At 40.8% G+C, this 18,049-nt stretch overlaps 1 protein-coding gene across 3 annotated transcripts; it reads right to left on the bottom strand.

The window, feature by feature from the left end:
• Window positions 1-650: 650 nt before the first annotated feature.
• LOC123772489 (glucose dehydrogenase [FAD, quinone]) lies at window positions 651-17,448 on the bottom strand. 3 transcript variants are annotated; one of them, XM_045765726.2, is made up of 14 exons: window positions 17,135-17,448; window positions 14,982-15,150; window positions 14,225-14,433; window positions 11,685-11,853; window positions 11,400-11,546; window positions 11,025-11,146; window positions 10,718-10,774; window positions 9,699-9,812; window positions 8,149-8,299; window positions 6,400-6,560; window positions 4,337-4,514; window positions 2,490-2,563; window positions 1,803-1,954; window positions 651-845 (listed from the first exon to the last, which is right to left on the bottom strand). In XM_045765726.2, exons 1-14 carry the CDS (start codon window positions 17,156-17,158, stop codon window positions 704-706), a joined length of 1,869 nt encoding a protein of 622 aa, XP_045621682.2. In that variant the 5' UTR covers window positions 17,159-17,448; the 3' UTR covers window positions 651-703. The 3 variants fall into 3 exon arrangements, with proteins under 3 accessions (XP_045621682.2, XP_069180358.1, XP_069180359.1); XM_069324257.1 differs by having other exon boundaries at window positions 14,225-14,430; XM_069324258.1 differs by having other exon boundaries at window positions 11,400-11,531; window positions 17,135-17,446.
• Between the last annotated feature and the right edge of the window lie 601 nt (window positions 17,449-18,049).

The raw sequence follows: 18,049 nt of genomic DNA, 5'->3' as shown, positions 1-18,049 counted from the left end.
GGAACAAGTGCTTCGCTCACGTCCTCTGAGCAAATTCTATAAATGCTTCATCCACGTACTTCAAATAATCACGAATAGAACCTAAACACCTAACCTACGCCTTACATATAAATGTATAATAATAATTTATATACGAGAAACCAATTTTATATACACAGGATGTTAAAATTAATGAATGCGTCTGGGGAGAACGGCTGGTGCTTTAAACAGCCTAGTGTGAGGACGGGTTGGGCGAGGCTATGATACACTGTGTGTGTTGGCAAAATTTGGTTATTCGGACAAAATTTCCGATAGATAATTTTTAAATATTTACACTTTTCTGAAACATGTCTTATGGAGCCGTCTCTTAATTCATATATTTTGTTTGCGCTCTACAATGACGGAGGGGTATGCTAATAATTTTGCTGACAATTTACATCGGCTGGTAATGCAAATTGCCAGATATTTATAATTAAACTAACGGTCTAAGCCGAGCAGTAGTAACACCTAGGAGAATGCCAATTGTATTGCATGATCCATAGAGGTGGCGATTGCTCGATTGTGCCGACGAAGGCTTTCTAAACCAACCTGTGATATGAGAATGACCGTTTCTATCATTCAGTAGGATACTTCATTCAAGCTCATTTCGAAGGGATAATTTTGACTACAAATGTTCTGGCAGGTATTTAATGAACACAGTACATTACCGTATAATTATTAATAGTTATTTGGTAGTTGTCCAGTGTGTGTTGATGATGTGAGCGGCAGCCTCAGCAATCATGATGGTGGGAGCGTTGGTGTTGCCCGTGGTGACGAAGGGCATGATGGAGGCGTCCACCACCCGCAGCCTCGACACGCCTCGTACCCTGCGTCAGTGGGGAGAGAATTTTTACCCACTATCACAAACATTCACGTTCATACACCTAAGGTACTGTGTACCCCGTACCCTGCGTCAGTGGGGGGGGGGGGGAAGATTTTACCCACTATCATCTCATACACCTAAGATCCTCTGCACCATCCGTTATTATAGTGTGGGGCATATTAATTTCAATTTTGCCGATAAAGTTTACGATCAAGTGATTTCTTGGGGATAAGCAATTAGCAATATGTAACCGTTACCTGTGCAATATTAGGTTTAAATTTAAATCTCCACAATACAAGTTATACAGCATTATGTCTGGAATTGTGCATACAACCCTATATGGCTATATTAGGTATTTATCTCTCTTAATTCACTAAAAGTCTGGGAGTAGATGTAATAAAGCTTTACCGACTTATTCAGTTATAGAAGATTTGCTGCAAGGTCAAGTAAGCAAGTCAACAATGTCCCAATGTTTAAACTACTGCCGATTCCCTTCAAGGAATCTTAAACTTTGTTGAAAATGTCATAGTAATGACATTAAATTTAAATTCAAAGTCATTTAAATATTACGCCAACTACTTTAAATTGTCACTGGAAAGTACAAAAAAGTCACTAGAAAAATTATCCCGAGTGATTTCCAAAACAAATGACTGGGCTATGATGGAATCACAACAATACAATTTGGTGATGTTACGACCCATCTTTTTCCAGTAGAGTTCTTGTTCGAAGCATCACCGCAATAAACTACATTTTTTATATACCTCTGATATGCAAATATTTCGTTAATAGACTAAAGATTTACAAATTGAAAGCTTCAAATTAATTATAGTTCTATTCCAGAATCCTTGCCATTACAATTATAGTTTTCCAAATCCTTAAGCATTAGACAGACCAAATCTCCGTTACATTGTGTTGGGCATCTCCACTATCGCATTCTTGTAATGCTACAGGAGAAACTTACCTTAGATTGTGGTCTACAACACCAAGAGGGTCCGAGAGAGGCGCCATCTTGCAGGTACCAGCCAGGTGGAAAGTGGTGGTGGCCATGTGACGAATGTAACACTCCCAGTAGGACTCGCTCCCATACACCAGCTCCCTACACTCCGGCAGAACCTTTAATGCGGGTTTTAAGAATGAATTGTTAATGTCTTATTGAATACTGCTCTATTAGATACACTACCCATGAAGCTTTCAGTATAGTCTATCAGTTGTTCCAACCTATCCTTGGACCACCGAAGTTAATTTAGCCAAGTGTATTTTTTTTAAATAAACCTGCGGAAGAGTGAAAGACACCAAGGCCGTCAAAGCAATAACAGTACTCCAGTTAAGATTAATTTAATCAAAGAAAATATTACGAGTCCATATACGAGAATTCAATCTCACCAATTACCATAATTTATCGTAGATACATCACGTTATTGTGATCGCAATGTATATTGAAGGTGACGTAATTTATGAAACTACACCTGAGTGGGGGTGGACACCCCTTGCAAATTTAATAGTAAAGTTCTGTAGAAATTCCTGTAAACATTTTGAAGCCATCATGGTGCAAGTGGTAGTGCGTGTTTACGAATATGCCAGAGTTTAATTCGCCACTCAGTGTAAACAAATTATGCAATTTTATAGACGTTGGTCGTCTAGTTCTCACCTTATCGTGGAATTTTGCTCCAAGCTGGTCAATGAAAGCAGGAGTGTTTCCTAGCGCCAATGTGAAATTTATTCCTGGGAAGGAAAATTTTGGTTATATTTCAAAAATTTGATAAAAAAAAGAACCAATTAACACGATACTATTCAGAGACAAGTAGCCCATTATAGTTCAGGAAGAAATTTTGAGGGTCTAAAAATTTATCCAAGATGGAAATCCTGTAACAAGCTGCCAACAATTTATAGTAATTTGCTCCAATCTTATGAAAATCTGTTGCCAAACGGGACTTTTGGCCTGATGCACAGAGTTCAAGGTTGCAGGCGATGCTCCTTGGTGAGCAGACGTGTTTTGATTCGCTCTGCTACTGGCGTCTGGTGGGTGGACGTGTTTGTCGTCTCTGTTGGCCTGCGTGTTGACTGATGGGCGGATAACGTCACGCTGGGGGTGGTATATGCGCCATCATGGGCTCCTACACACCTCCACTAAAGCGGAAGGAGTCCATAGGACTTAAGTTTAGTTGTCATGCTGATCCCGACCTTGTATCCACCACGATCTTCGATGTGCTAAAGTATGTTGACCAGACCACACACTAGAAAGTGAAGGGACGACGACGTTTCGGTCCGTCCAGGACCATTCTCAAGTCGATTGTGAGACTGGTCCAGTGACATTCTCAAAGTCACAATCGCCTTGAGAATGGTCCTGGACGGACCGAAACGTCGTCGTCGTCCTTTCACTTTCTAGTGTGTGGTCTGGTCAACAATTCAAGGTTAACGCCAAATAAATTACAATTTATTCCGGTTTAAATGCACAACACTCCAAAATTGAAGTTTATAAAATCCCAAATTCAAATCCGATTTAAAGTCTTGACAAAGCTAAATAATTTTGCAAACCACTGGAAATGCAAATTGCAGTACATGGGCGGTCAATATACTGCTAAAAACATGGAACTTACCAGCACATGACTGATATGGTCTAGCTGAAACTCTGGTTGAACGTAAAGTAATCATCAATTACCATTAAACCAGGATGGCCTTATAGTATTGGTTGAGCGTAGTGCTGGCTTAAGGATCTGTTTCAGGTACTGGAAGGAGTAGCTAACATTAAAGATTAAGGCCCCGTACAGTAGCCTATCGAGCAGTGGCGCATCTTGCTCCCACGTCTCCTCTTACACTTGGCACAGGGAAGCTGTGCAACGTATCTTCTGAAAACAATTGGGTACTCTTTTCCTTGGTTATAGCAATTAGGTTCACGAGTGTTGGCCAGTGTGTAGTAAATGTCAACTTTGCATCCTGGTGGACCTACACATTATTTATACCCTGTTCGTATATTTACACTGTGTGAAGCTTGATCTTTATATCTTCACTCTTTCAGAGACGGTAACAAAGTGCTATGCATGCTATTCCTAGCTAATCTGCACATCGAGGAATTGGTTTCCGTACTTGCCAAGCATTTGAGGTATACAATTTGTTAAAGGCCAAAAATCCAGTTTCTACAATTTGCTAATTAGCATACTCTTATTACCATTAAATTACATTGCCAGATCCGCCACGTGCATAATATTTGAGAAATTTGCCAAGATAATATTACCCTAAGGAGGAACTTTTATTGGCGAGGGTATTAGTTCTAACAAATGAGCAAGACGTGTAGAATTTAAAATTAAAAGGCTTGTATGCCCACACATTAATCTTAGACGTATTTAGTAAAAACCTATATGCTTGCGATAAGCCACTAGGCTTCTCGCAAGCTTAAAAACTGACACGTTGAAACATGTCACTATATAAAATAACACTAGCGTTTGCGCTATAAATCTAATAATTATTCGATAACAAAATTATCCGAGCTTCACTTACCTTTAACCAGCATTGCTACGTCATGTGGATGGCTGAGGAAGTTAGGGTCAATGTTGGGTGGTTCTCTTGGGTCCCGGGACCTGAGGGTGACTGTCCCCCGACTCTTGGGGTGGACTAGGGTCGGTCTCATGTTGAAGGCTGCCTTGCCGTATATACTCTCGAAGTACTCTTTAAATTTCTGGAATTGTTGAGATAAGTTATGCGTCATGAAAGTTTTAGACAATTACACACTACTTTGTAATTTAATCTATAAGAGGCGATTTGAAATATAATTTATACTGTTGGAACATCAGATCGTTTCACTGCAATCGAATTGTTTAAGAAGACCATAAATATGCATGAACACGCCGGAAGAGCACACTGCTCTTTCGGAGGAGTCCAGAGTCTAAAGCAAGTACTTTCAGATTCTGGAAACCTAAGAAGGTATAAAGTTGTTGATTGAGGGGCGTCGACTATTTAGCGATTGTCGACGCCTAGGAGGCATAAAGGTTGCCTTCGTGAAGTAAAAAGTTTTTGTCCCTGGGTAGCACGTTCTTTTCCATTTGCTTATGCCTCCAAAGTATAAAAAATAGCTATTATTCCCCTCGCTTTGCTTCAACTTTTAAGGCAAAGGTTAAAGCAAAGTTTGAGAGCAATGACCCCCATTTTCTATAATTTGGAGCCGTAAGCAATTAGAAAAAACACTACAAGGACAAGAATTATGTTATATAGTGTAATCAAATCAGAACTGGAGGTTAACCGTCACTTCGAGCCAATGTCACAAAACGTCAGCAGCATGTACAAGGTTAGTTAACATAAAAGGCTGAACTCTAAAGGCTGCAGCAACAGCCTAGCGCTTAATACCTAGGCGCGTTCAAAACTAAACTGGAGAAGAGGTACGCCACTTTATAGGTTCTCAAAAGCACAGCTGGGTGAAAAAAAAACCGCTTCCACCCACCTGACATGGCTGCCGCTTCACTCGGGAACAATGACAACTTCATATGCAGGCGATGAGTCGCAATAACGTGGCTAAAGTAAGTTGACCAGACCACACACTTGAAGGTGAAGGGACGACGACGTTTCGGTCCGTCCTGGACCATTCTCAAGTCGATCGACTTGAGAATGGTCCAGGATGGACCGAAACGTCGTCGTCCCTTCACCTTCTAGTGTGTGGTCTGGTCAACTTCATATGGCAATGCTCTGACAATATGTTAAGAGTAAATTTATTATGTTTAATATTAATGTCTTAAAGAATGAAATGGAAAAAGACAGTGCAAGAGAATATAGCTAAATAATGCGTTTTATAATTTCAACTACTGTGCAAAGAATTATGAAAATAGGCTTTTAGTAACAATAGAAATAATTAAACAAAATTATATACTGCATTTACAAAGCTACCTTAATATAGAAGAGGCAATACATTATTTAAATCATAGGCCGGTACAAGGTGTCTGCAGGAAATTTAAATATTTTAAGCATTTCTCCTTTTAGTTCAGAACATCTGAAATGTGAAATACATTAAGTATGAAGATTTGGTCAGGAAATTGAAAAATCGAAGAGGATATCCATTGGTTAAGTCTTACAAAAGGCTATTCAGTAAATCTTTAAATCTTACATTTTTAGGTTACGATGAATTAGTGTAAACATGGCTGTGTTTTGCTCGGTTTAGGTACGCTATGTTTGGATAAGGTTAGGCAGGCTTCAAAATCCTTTGCCGACCGATGTTACTTGTATATCACGACGCTTGGCTGGATGGTCGAGAAAGATTGTCCCGCCAGTAAGTGCTAATTTAAGCAAGCAGATAAGACAGTACTTCAGTTCCAGTTAGAAAAAAAAATCTGGAACCTTTGGGAAAACCGCCGGCTTTCTATCCCGGTGAGGTCACTAAAGATAGGGGCTCTTAGGTATATTTAGCCAAGTAAGGTTACTGCTGGCGTAGTATAGTTTCAGGATGAATAAACAACTTTGATGGCATGTCATGAAGGATTTAACATCAGCAATCTCTTCTCTTGATGTACTAGAATAAGTGGTAGTAAGGATTAATAGCAAATAACGTTTGCATTTACCGAGAGCAAGATACTCACTTCCCTATCCAGTCCCCAGACCGAGGGGTAGAGGGCGCCGCTGTCCGCCGTGGTGGCGACGCTGCTCAAGAACAGCTGGATATCCGGCTGGTCCGCCTCGCCCTCGTCACCAACCTTCACCCAGGCGTTGACCAGCTCGGCATTCACTGTTGTCAGAGGACCTGCCGACCAGGAATGTCTGCTACTGATTGCCTTAAAGTGCAACTGTCTATGCACAAAATATAATGCATTTTGTAATATATTTACATTGTGATGTTTAACCAAATTCTAGTTTGTGAGCATGCAATAGTAACTATAGGAAGATAACTCTGTTTGACCTCTACTTTTCACTTTCATGTAGAACATTCCAAGACAATTTTGTTATATAAACAAAAATACAATGAAAAGGGGCGCCAAAGCACCAATCGGAACAGAACAACTCGCTTCAAACTAAAGGAAAAGAACACACAGATTACACTAACGTGATGTATCAAATGAACAAATCCACAAGGGCCATGAAGATTCAAACCTGCGTCCGGGAGCATCCCAGACACTGCCTTAATCGACTGAGCTACGACAGGGTTAAAAAGGGTTGAAACCGAAGTTCTACTGAACTTACTGGATCCCTTACTGGATTTTAACCCTGTCGTAGCTCAATCGATTAAGGCAGTGTCTGGGATGCTCCCGGACGCAGGTTCGAATCCTCGTCATGGCCCTTGTGGATTTGTTCAAAGGAAAAGAACATTTAAACAAGCAATACACGCGAGCAATGCACAGGAAAAAGCAAAACATTGCATAACAAAACACACATCCATAAACAAACCCAACAGCAGTACAGGGAACATAGGTACAACGTTCCAGGAAAGTTGCTTTCCTGGAAAGCAGGAAAAGTGGACATAATACTAAAAAAAATTACAAAAAAAAAAAAACACTAACATTACTACACACACAAATAGTCTATCGGGCAGCCGACTAGCCCACTTTGCTTTTTTTCCAGTCTATCAAGAAAGGGTCGTCAGATTCATAACGAACAAGTCAAATATTGACCTAAGTGTACGCAAATCAGTATATTACTTGTAGATTGGGTTCAAGAATGGGTAGCTTGTGCATACCCACTTGAGTCTGTTAGCAACACTATTACCAAGCTTCCGAATGACAAAAACAGTCTTATGTTGATTGCTATATTCTATTAATCATTCAGAATGGTTTATATAGAGGATACGGTCAATTCCGCACAGAACTGAGCACAACCTATGTAGTGGGGCCGAGGACATTTTCGGGCCAAAAGATAGACACGAAAACTTGCAGGTTTTAAAAAAGCCGAATAGCTTACCTATGAAAAGACTAATCTGAAATAAAACCCCTGAATAAAAATTCAAGCTTTAAGCCTCCGGCTCAAATTTACTACATACGTATACAGTCAAAAGCTACAGTTACCGATTTCATGAAGGATTAAACAAAAGGCTTCTTGATTGTCGCTTTACTTAAACATATTGAACCCACCAAACTGAAAAAGCAACATAACAGCCTTTGAGAATTTGCCGAGGGTCAGGATATCAGATACCAGAGCAGACAAAGGGGTGGGAAACGGCATTGTTATGGACACTGTATGATACGGATTTAGCACCTACTCCAACCATAACCCTTCAGGTATTGCCTACTTATAACCCACAATAGACAATTGTTACTCAAAAATATAGGATAGGCATGTTGTATGGGAGGTGGGGGGGGGGGCAACGATCTACACTGTAATGGCTAGTTCCTACTGACCTTGTCTTGTAAGGAGATATTCTTTAAGATATTTCAGGTTGTCTGTTATGGAAGACAAGGAGCTCCCAGGTATTGTCCAAGTCAAGCCATTCACTCCAACGTCGTCTTGTAGGTTCTGGCCGACTCCTGGTACGTCTGCCACCACCTCTATCTGCACCATGGAAAATGAATCTAGAATTATAGGTTACCATTACACAGATGACACTAACGTGATGCATCAAATGAACAAATCCACAAGGGCCGTGACGAGGATTCGAACCTGCGTCCGGGGAGCATCCCAGACATTGCCTTAATCGACTGAGCTACGACAGGGTAAAAAAGTTGAAACCGAAGTTCTACTGAACTTGCTGGATCCAGGAGCCTCTCCGAGGCACAAACCAGGATTTTACACAACTCCCCCCCCCCCCCCTGCACTCCCCTGCTTATTTCTCAAAGAGTGGGACCAAGTGGTAAAGAGAAACTTGGGCAAGTGGTGCAAGGGGGGAGGGGGGGTAAGAGTTTTGTAAAATCCTGGTTTGTGCCTCGGAGAGGCTACGAGATCCAGTAAGTTCAGTAGAACTTCGGTTTCAACTTTTTTACCCTGTCGTAGCTCAGTCGATTAAGACAGTGCCTGGGATGCTCCTGGACGCACGTTCCAATCCTCGTCACGGCCCTTGTGGATTTGTTCACTTATAGGTTACCATTTGCTGTAATTATATATATTTATGTAAATTTGTATTCCGCATTTCCTCAACAGCCTAGCACGTAATCTGAGAATTTTAACTTATCCTGAATTTCCAACGCGTAATATTTAGACTAGAACATTCACAAATTCTAAAGTTGTTCCATAATATGATATGGACTATAATACTGTACTAGCAACTTTAAGGATCTTGCATAAGGAATACAAAAATTTGATTTATGAAAGTAAAACAAGGCAGACATTTTCCTTCAAAATTTTTTTGCCATTTACAATAACACTATGTACAACATTTTCTTCCTGGGTAGTTTTCATTTTCAGAGTGTTAAACATTCAAATTATAGAAAATGGCTGTTTTCCCCCCCTCTCAAACTTTGCATTCAACCTGTCCTCTTACAAGGAACGTCGCATTTTGATCCTATGCGTTACACAAGGCCAAAAGCAGCTCTAGCAGGTGACGTATTGTCCCGTTTTCAGTTTTGGGTCCTTTGATATGTTTGGAGAGGACACTTTAAATTTACGTTGGGAAACCAGGACGGGCTGTTGCATTACTTTTTGTTTCTGACAAATTAAGAGAGACGTCCTAAAGGTGCCTGTGAAAGCTGGAGACTTCTTATTTAGAACTGTACCTGCAAGTTTTCTTCCCAAAGCTGTCTAAGGCAAAGGTAAAAACAAAATTTTAGGGGATTAATAGCCATTTCCTCTACTCTGAAGGCATGAGCAATCTGAAAATAGTACTTACGACCCAGGAAACAATATTGCTAGTGTTGTGCATCTTTTAATTAAGGTAACCCAAAGTCGTGTTTAATATGGACATTCTACTATTTTAATTTGTGTTTGAATATAGGCATCCGTAGGCCTGTGGACTGACCTTGTGGTGACGTAGGTGGTGCCCGGGACCAATCCCCGAGAGCATGAGCAGTTTAGGAGAGCCGACGGCTCCGGCAGACACTACCACCTCCCTCTCTGCTCCGACCCGTAACACCTGTGTAAACAAGTATTTCTCAAAGAGTGGAACCAAGTGCTAAAAAGAAACTTGGGCAAGTTTTAAGCTAACACAGCGATCCTCGTGTGGTGCTGGCATCGTTAGTGGCACTAGCGAGAGACTTGTGCGAAACTATTTTCCTAAAGTTACTGAATAACTTTCATCTGGGATCCATGCGAAATTCAAGGTACTTCCGAGATTGACTTTAAAAAGTATAAGGAAAACACTGACCCGTGATTGTTGGCTTATATCAATATCAAGTTTGCCAAATAAATTACCATGCTTAATTTGAAAATACAATTTGAATTGTATTAGTTTGTATACATTTTATTCATAGCAAGACATAGTACAACACCTACACCAAGAGGACCGATTCGCCACTCGCCGCTCAAGTAAACCCTCAACACAAAGACCAATTCTCAGTGTCAGCTTAAGGTGGACAGGCCACCAAACTTTCAAAGCATCCTCGCTCCCCCATTCATATCCTTTTCCAGAACTTCAATTCCTCATCCTTCCTCCCCATCCCTTTCCAAGCCCTTTGGACATCGAAGCTAAGCGCCCCGCCCCTGTGGGCATTTGCACTCCAGCCAGTCCTACAAAGACCCAAAGTCCATTCCATGCACCCACCAAACCCTCTGTTTACGAGTGAAAAAATGGTTTACATACGACTCGACTGATGACGTCCGAACACTTTTAGAACAAGTGCTTCACTGACTACTTTTGTTCGAACCACAACGATGTAAATGCTTCACCCTACGTACTATAGATACAAATAATCTCGAACAGAACCTAAACACCTAACCTAACCAGTGCCTAAATATGCCCAACATTCTAAAATTTATGAATGCGTCTTTGGTGTCGACCGCTGGATTTCGACTTAGTCCGAGGACTGGTTGTACACTCACCCTGTCTCCGTGTTGAAGTACTACGCCCGTCGCTTGCTTCTTGTCGTCGATAACCACCTGAAAATGTGCACAGCGGATCATAGTCAACATGGCAAGTATATATTTAACCTCTTATATATATTCACTATCTTCATTACTCGAAAGCAATTCATATTCTACGTTCACCGTCTGTTTTCATAACCACGTGAAGAATATGAATTTACCATATTTCAGAGTGGCAGGGGTGGTGCCAGACAAAACTTTGCAAATGACCTGTCAATTCAGACGTGCAAGACTACGTCGTAGCCTGCAAGATGATGTCACTGACCTGTAAGACACTAGCCGAGTGCAGGATGTGCAGGTTGGGTCTGGAGGAGGCTGGTCTGAGATAGGCTTCATAGGTAGAACTTCTTGTGCCGTTACGTATTGTGAACTGGGAGTGGGAGAACCCTGGGAGGATGTGGGGGCCAGGGTCAATGTGGTGGGAGAAATGTGTTGCGCTCATATTCTCAGTTAAATTACTTTCAAACACCAAGAACACAAGACTAAAGAAAACAGCAGAAGGCCTATTGATCCGTACCAAGTCAGCACCAATATTTATCCACCCCAAACTCATTCATATACACGTCTAGTATGCGCTTGAAACAATCTAGGGATCCCATTATACACATCAATTACTAATGTAGACGTGCAGACGACTCACCAATGCCACCGCGCACGTTGATGTCTATGGTGGGGAACCCGAGCTGTTGACCCCCCAGGAAGAAGGCACGAGTTAAGGGTCCCTCTGGTCCTTGGGTCACCCCCAGGGGTCCTCCGTGACCCTTCTCACTGTCTGAGAACATTGTATCTAGTACATTGACAGTAAAGAGAATTTTACAGCCTAATATTAATTTTGCCTGCATATAGAAATTTCAACCTACTACATCCTAAAACATCAATGCAATCAAGTTTGTTTTCTACAGACTTTTTTTATCCAGATGCTCACCTACGAAGTCTTCGGCCTTCATGAAGTAAGGGAGCACGGAGGCGTAGTCCCAGCCAGGGTTACCCAGAGCCGCCCACTCGTCGAAGTCCCCTGGGCTGCCCCTCGTGTGCAACATCCCGTTGATGGAGGAAGACCCTCCCAACATCCGCCCCTGGATCACCCGACCTGCCTGCCACCACAAGCACAACGTTATGTATTCACACAACTCCACTCGAGGAAAGGTTGATATTTATAAATACTAAATGGGGGTATCCGGCTGTGCCCGGATCTCGTCGTCTTCACATTTATCTTTCCCCATCACCCCCCTTTCCATTTTTCTCACTAAACATCCTTCTACCCCGCCCCCTACCTACGCCTACCCTCCAACTGTAATCTTATTTAAAATAGGCAGCCTATAAGGTTCGATTTATCTAGCAAGAGTAATTGCACACAGGTGCCTACTTTATGTATGCCCATATTCAAAAGAAACCTTAATCATTTTAATCTAGTCCATAATAAAATATTTGTACATTGTGTGTTTCGAGTGAAGGACGTAACTGATCGAGAGTAAGACAAACTACGTTTTTACAACCTTTGATTTTTATTTCGGAGTTGGTGAAAATCGCAGGAGAGACATTAATGCCAATATGTCTTCAACATGTTACTTGGGCCGACCCAGAATAGCCTATGACACCCATACCCAATATGTTTCATGTATGAAAGTTGGGCAACGCTAGCCATCCCCAAGCACATAGCCTCCTGCTTCAGATTCAGACAGTCTCATATAGATTACCCATCTTCCTAATTTTCTCTTATCCGAAATGTCTTCTGCCCTTATAAATAGAAAGATTGGTGGCATACTACAGCATTTGGCGCCAAGTGTGGCACACGACAATGACTTGTCAAGAATGGTCATTAGTGCCAACAGTTAGTAGGGTTACCATCAACAAAATAACAGATCGATTTTAAAGGCCTGGACCAGGATTCGTCAATTGTCTCCCCCCCCCCCCCCCTTGCGAAACCTGTACGTTTTTTAATAAGCCTGGTAACTTGAAATTTATTAAATGGTTTATGAGCTCCGAAGCATTACGAGATTTATAATATCCTTGGATTGTGAAGTTTCGATATTCTTAAGCTGTTTAATAAATGTAACCAAAAACCCTACGATTGTTGGAAAATGTACAGGTTTCGAAGGTGGTTAATAAATGCTTACCGAATCCCGGCCTAGGCCATCGCATGTGCGCCATTTTAACTAATCATGGTGATAAATTTCCATTAACAACCTCACAACCCGATTCTCAACTACAACCTTCAAACTAATGTATATTAAACCAAAATATTTATCCCAAAAACTAATTTTAAAACCAAGCACAATACCTATGTGGAATGTTTATATTAACCCAATATTGCGAACATGGTTAATATAAAATGTATAATCAACGTTACTCTGAGAGCTGGGGTCCACAAAAGAGCGTCTGCACGAAGTATTAATTGTAATTATATTTATATAAAAGCTATTTGAAACACACAAACGAGTACTATTTGGTACACAATGTTACTCATGAAGTCACTAACATGCAGCGCGTTTCTGGCATAGTTCTTCGATTTACAATATAATTATCAATAGTATGAAATTCAGTACACAACTTTAACCAGTTATTAAAAATATGTTAAACTAAAACACTACATAAAATAAATACTTTTAACCCACGTAGCACATGACATATGCAATGACTGCCAGTGATCAACCTATATACTAGTGGGTTGTGTTTGCGAAGTTGGAGGCTAGGTGGTTGCAGTTAGCCTCTCAACGTTTCATGGTGAATTGTGATTGTATGGGACGTGTCAGGGAAAGGGTCGACCCCCAAATGACCCTCTGAAGCTGTACCGACTTTACTGCAACAATCAACGACTCTTTCGAAGTCTGAATTGTAAGTTTGATTGTCCAGCGTCCCCCCCCCCCCCAAACAGATTTTTCAGCTGTTCATCACACAACTAAACTACAACATTGTTATAACTCTGCATCAAAATAACAACCACTTATTTTTACTATAACACTAAGAGGTTGCAGAGTATGTATATTGATTGTTCAGGGAGTGACAGACCGGGAGGGGAGGGAGGCCTGGACACCACCAGGTACCTCTTCTAGTGTATGAATGGAATATCAAATCCTCAGAATCCCATTTAAGTAAAATTGGTCCTTTGAACCAAGACAAGAAATAGTACTCCCATACAAATAAGCAAGACTGCAGAGGCTGGCCAAAATAAAATTGTTTCCAACTAGCTATTTAGCAGGTTAAACTTGAGACAGTGTACAGGCGCAGTTTACAATAGCAGACCAAAATGTGGCCACCACAATACAGCAAACAAAAAAAACTGTACAATTAAAAATAAAAAGGCACTTTGATAATGAATATTTAGCCTAATTAAACAGTAAAGATAAATTAACAACATTGACAATACGAAAATAACTTTCCTAATGATTGGCAGACGAGTTTAACCATTAGATAAAACTAAAGACAAAACGCCTCACTATAGAGAGAAATGGCTGTGCATCTCACCCTGTTGACATAGTTGCCGAGAGCATGTGCCTGTGGAACTGTGGTGTAGCCCCAGTCGACCTCGTTGCCGGGGATAAAGTTTAATTCCAGGAGACCCGGCACGCGGGTTTCAGGGGGCGGTGGGCCCCCGGCCTCCACCAGCAGCACCCTCCAGCCGGACACCTCCGACAGCCTCGCCGCCACCACGCTCCCGGCCGACCCGCCGCCTACTGTCGAATTAGTTTTAGTGTAGGGATTCAAGCATATAATTCAAGATATCCGGGGCGCATCCGACTCCGTGAGCCGTCGTCGCCTCTGAAAACATCATGGGGAGAGTTATTAAGAGCTACCACAAGTGTACGTTTACAAACAGAATACATCCCTTCCACTGCCTGAAGGACTGAACACAGGGCTAGGCGGCTGAAGTTTTGTAGAGATGTGACTAGCAACTGGCTTCAGCTGGAGGAAGTTTGTCAAGAGGAGCCTGATGCTGTATTTTGTCAAGTGCCAGTTACATCATCTGTTCTCACTAAATACATGTTCGTTATGCAAGGCATGCAAATGTACTAAATTTAAATTTAGGAAATGAGAGTTGATGTAGTATAACACACATGTGACATACAAGTTGGATTCTTATGCACATTTACGTAAATGCGTACATTCTTTTACAGTATAACATGCCTGTGCAAAAGGCACCGACAGTCCACTTTAAAAAAAAAGGCCCTTACACGATCAAGGAAGGAGGCAAGGGAGTTAAACTATAACAAAACCAACCAACCAATGATGAAGTCGTAGGTCTGAGAGGGGCTTGTGGTGAAATTGATTTCATAGTTAGAATTCCGCACTGCTGTCTTCAGTAGCAAGGCCCTAAGCAGAGGTAGCAGCACGTGCAGCACCGCCCCTACCGTCACTTTCCCAACCAGAATTAAGATGAATTCCCGTATCATCTGTGGGAGATATTAATAAGTCAATAATTATCAATTGTACCTCAACCAAATTTGGGGTCAGCCTAATTTTTACATTATGGTTGCAAACGATACGAGAATATGCCGGGTAGAAAGTTCAAGCCGTTTGTGGAGTAGATTTTTGTTAAAAAGCCAAAGCCCAGGAGAGGATATATTAGAGGAGAAAGCTTTTGATTCAATTAGACAGGACAAAGTTCAGGTCTACGTCATTCTGAGGGCATCTAAAACTTTGCCAATAAAATTGCCAATCGCAATTATTCTGGAACTGCAAACACGTCAACTTCTAAACTACATAAATTTCAGTAATTTTCCTAACATATCACATAACAGCCTAACACTTCCGCCTCGTCGCCACCCATAAATCAACAATAACTTTCCGGTTTCATAGCATTAACAAGGACTATTGGTTGCATAATGTCAAATTTCTGCCCTCCTGAAAATAACCATTATAGGCTACTCCTTACTCTCAATCCTTCATTCCATTCTATCTCCTCTTCAGCTTTTAGTCTTTACAACTAGCGTTCCTTGCAACCATATTTATTACAGGCAATTGGATATCAGAAAAACTAATTTACAAAAACCAATTACCAATGAAACTAATCAATACAAAAGCAAAATTGGTTTTACATAATTCTGTTTAGAAACTTAACCGTAATATTTGGGCATTAGGCCGAAACCAAATGAATATAGTAAGCTGGACAAATGTGCGTGTTATGTTGCACTATAATGTTACATAGTAACTAAATGGAGCACCTTTTAGGCCACTTTCTCCTTCACAGAGGGTTCTCTGTGTTTATCCAGGTGGGAAAGGATATAGTGGAGGCGATAAACTTAAAAAAAAACACAATCTTTAATTTATTGCAGTTTTGCTAGTTTTAATCGAGCAGAAAGAGTAAAATCGCCGCGGCACGATTCAGAGGCTATTTTATTTCTGGGGTTCGTGCAGTAATTAGGTTAAGGTTACGTCAGCATAGGCGAGGTTAGGATATAGGTTTGATTGCACTGGTCAAGTTCAGTGGAGCACAGCCATACCACCTTTGTTTTCCATTAATGGGAACAGCGTTTACCTTTTATTATCGAGGCCGTATAATCAAATTAATGTTTTCGATTAGGCGTTTCTTAAATCTAATACATTTCAATTAAGCGTTGTACCACTAAACTATTACTGAAAACGCAATTGACTAGGTAGTGCTAGAACTTTGCAATTTAAAGTGCTACGAATTATTTTGAGAAATCAAAGTTTTGAACAACTTCAATTAGGCGTCATGGAATTTTAAGTGCACTTCCTCAGATTCGAGCAGTTTAAAAACGCGTTCCTTGCTCTGATTAACCACTTACATGACTGATAAAGAGGAGCTTGGTAGTTTTATAGGAGCATATGGGAGGAAGAAGAAAATGTTTATCGAGAGCAATTTGATAAACCTACAGATTATCAATCTGTAGGTTTATCTACACTAATGACACCACCATCGATTGCCCTAATGCGAACGAACTATACGAATTACAGCCTGCCCTCAATGGTTCGTTAATTCGGCTGCTAAACCCTCAGTTTATTGTTGCCGCCGGAGGTGGCTAGTTCATTGTGCACCCCATACTCATCCTGTGAGCGGTAGCGCAATTTTTTTTCTCATCTTAGATTATTGCATAAACAATTTCATCTAACCTTCACACCTTATAGTTATCTATGGTAAGAGTGATTAAAAACACTAATTGCTAACAGAACCAAAACACCTAACCTCTCTTAGGCCTATAATATATACACGAAATTATAATGTACATAAATATATTCGTGAAACGATTTTGGGTTAATGGCATGTTAAAATTTGTATATTCATCTTTGCTTTGAGCCCCAGCTTGAACGAATACATCCCGAGGAGGGTTTTTGGTTTCTTGTATAATACTTACCCGTGCTTATATACTGATGTACGTCTAACCAATTTGTGCATTATTAAACGTAACTACTCACCGTAATAATTACTTCCGAATCCATGGAAAGTGATTTTGACTCGATAATTCGATCACGTTCAGCAGATTTCTAAAATGAGTAACTTAGCAAAGATTATCAGATTCCTGAACCACGAAATTCTGAAAAGAAAGCATTCACTAGCCCACGATCTTTTAACAACAAAACCAAAATTAAGAAGCAGTAGATCCCATCCTCGATGAACTACTCCACATGCAGTAAGTTTTGAGAGATCATAATCGGCCAGTTCCTTGAGCCTAGTCAAATGATTATTAACCCAGCTAAAGCTCTTCCGGGGAAGCAGCAGACAGACTGGGAGTACTTTACACAGTAATACCAAACAAGCAAGACAGGAGACACACTTGCCAGTTAGAAAGGAAGGTTGGACTTCGACCCCGAGTTGGTGGACGTCATCGACCAGGCCACAACCACGACCAACAGATGGCACTAGCGTAGGGCTGATAGTTCAACCTCTTACAAAAAAAGATCGGTTTTCGCTCGTATGCGCACTAAGGCCAAAAATGGTCGTGCTAGAAAATGGAAGCGGCTGGCGAAAGTGACGTACTGTCCCGTTTTCTGTTTTGGGTCCTCTGGTAGGTTAAGAGATGACACTTTCAATGGACCTCTTTCTTGAGGTTGGGAAACCTTTGGAGGACGGGCAGGATAGTTGGTCTTGTTTCCTTGAAATTCCATGAAGGTAAAACAAAATTTGAATAGTACTAATATAATACTGTAATATTAATAAGAATAATGTCAAATCCCGCAAATAATGACAGTAATAATAATAATTTAAATAATAAAATAAAAATTAATTAAATAATTTACTCGTATTATCCCATAAGTTATCAAACTGTGCTAGAACTCCGATTAAATTACAATAGTGCTGTTGACCAGACCACACACTAGAAAATGAAGGGA

The sequence above is a fragment of the Procambarus clarkii genome, chromosome 14 (genome assembly GCF_040958095.1).
Source record: "Procambarus clarkii isolate CNS0578487 chromosome 14, FALCON_Pclarkii_2.0, whole genome shotgun sequence".
NCBI classification, from domain to species: Eukaryota; Metazoa; Arthropoda; class Malacostraca; order Decapoda; family Cambaridae; genus Procambarus; species Procambarus clarkii.
This window is presented reverse-complemented; position numbering and strand designations above follow the sequence as displayed.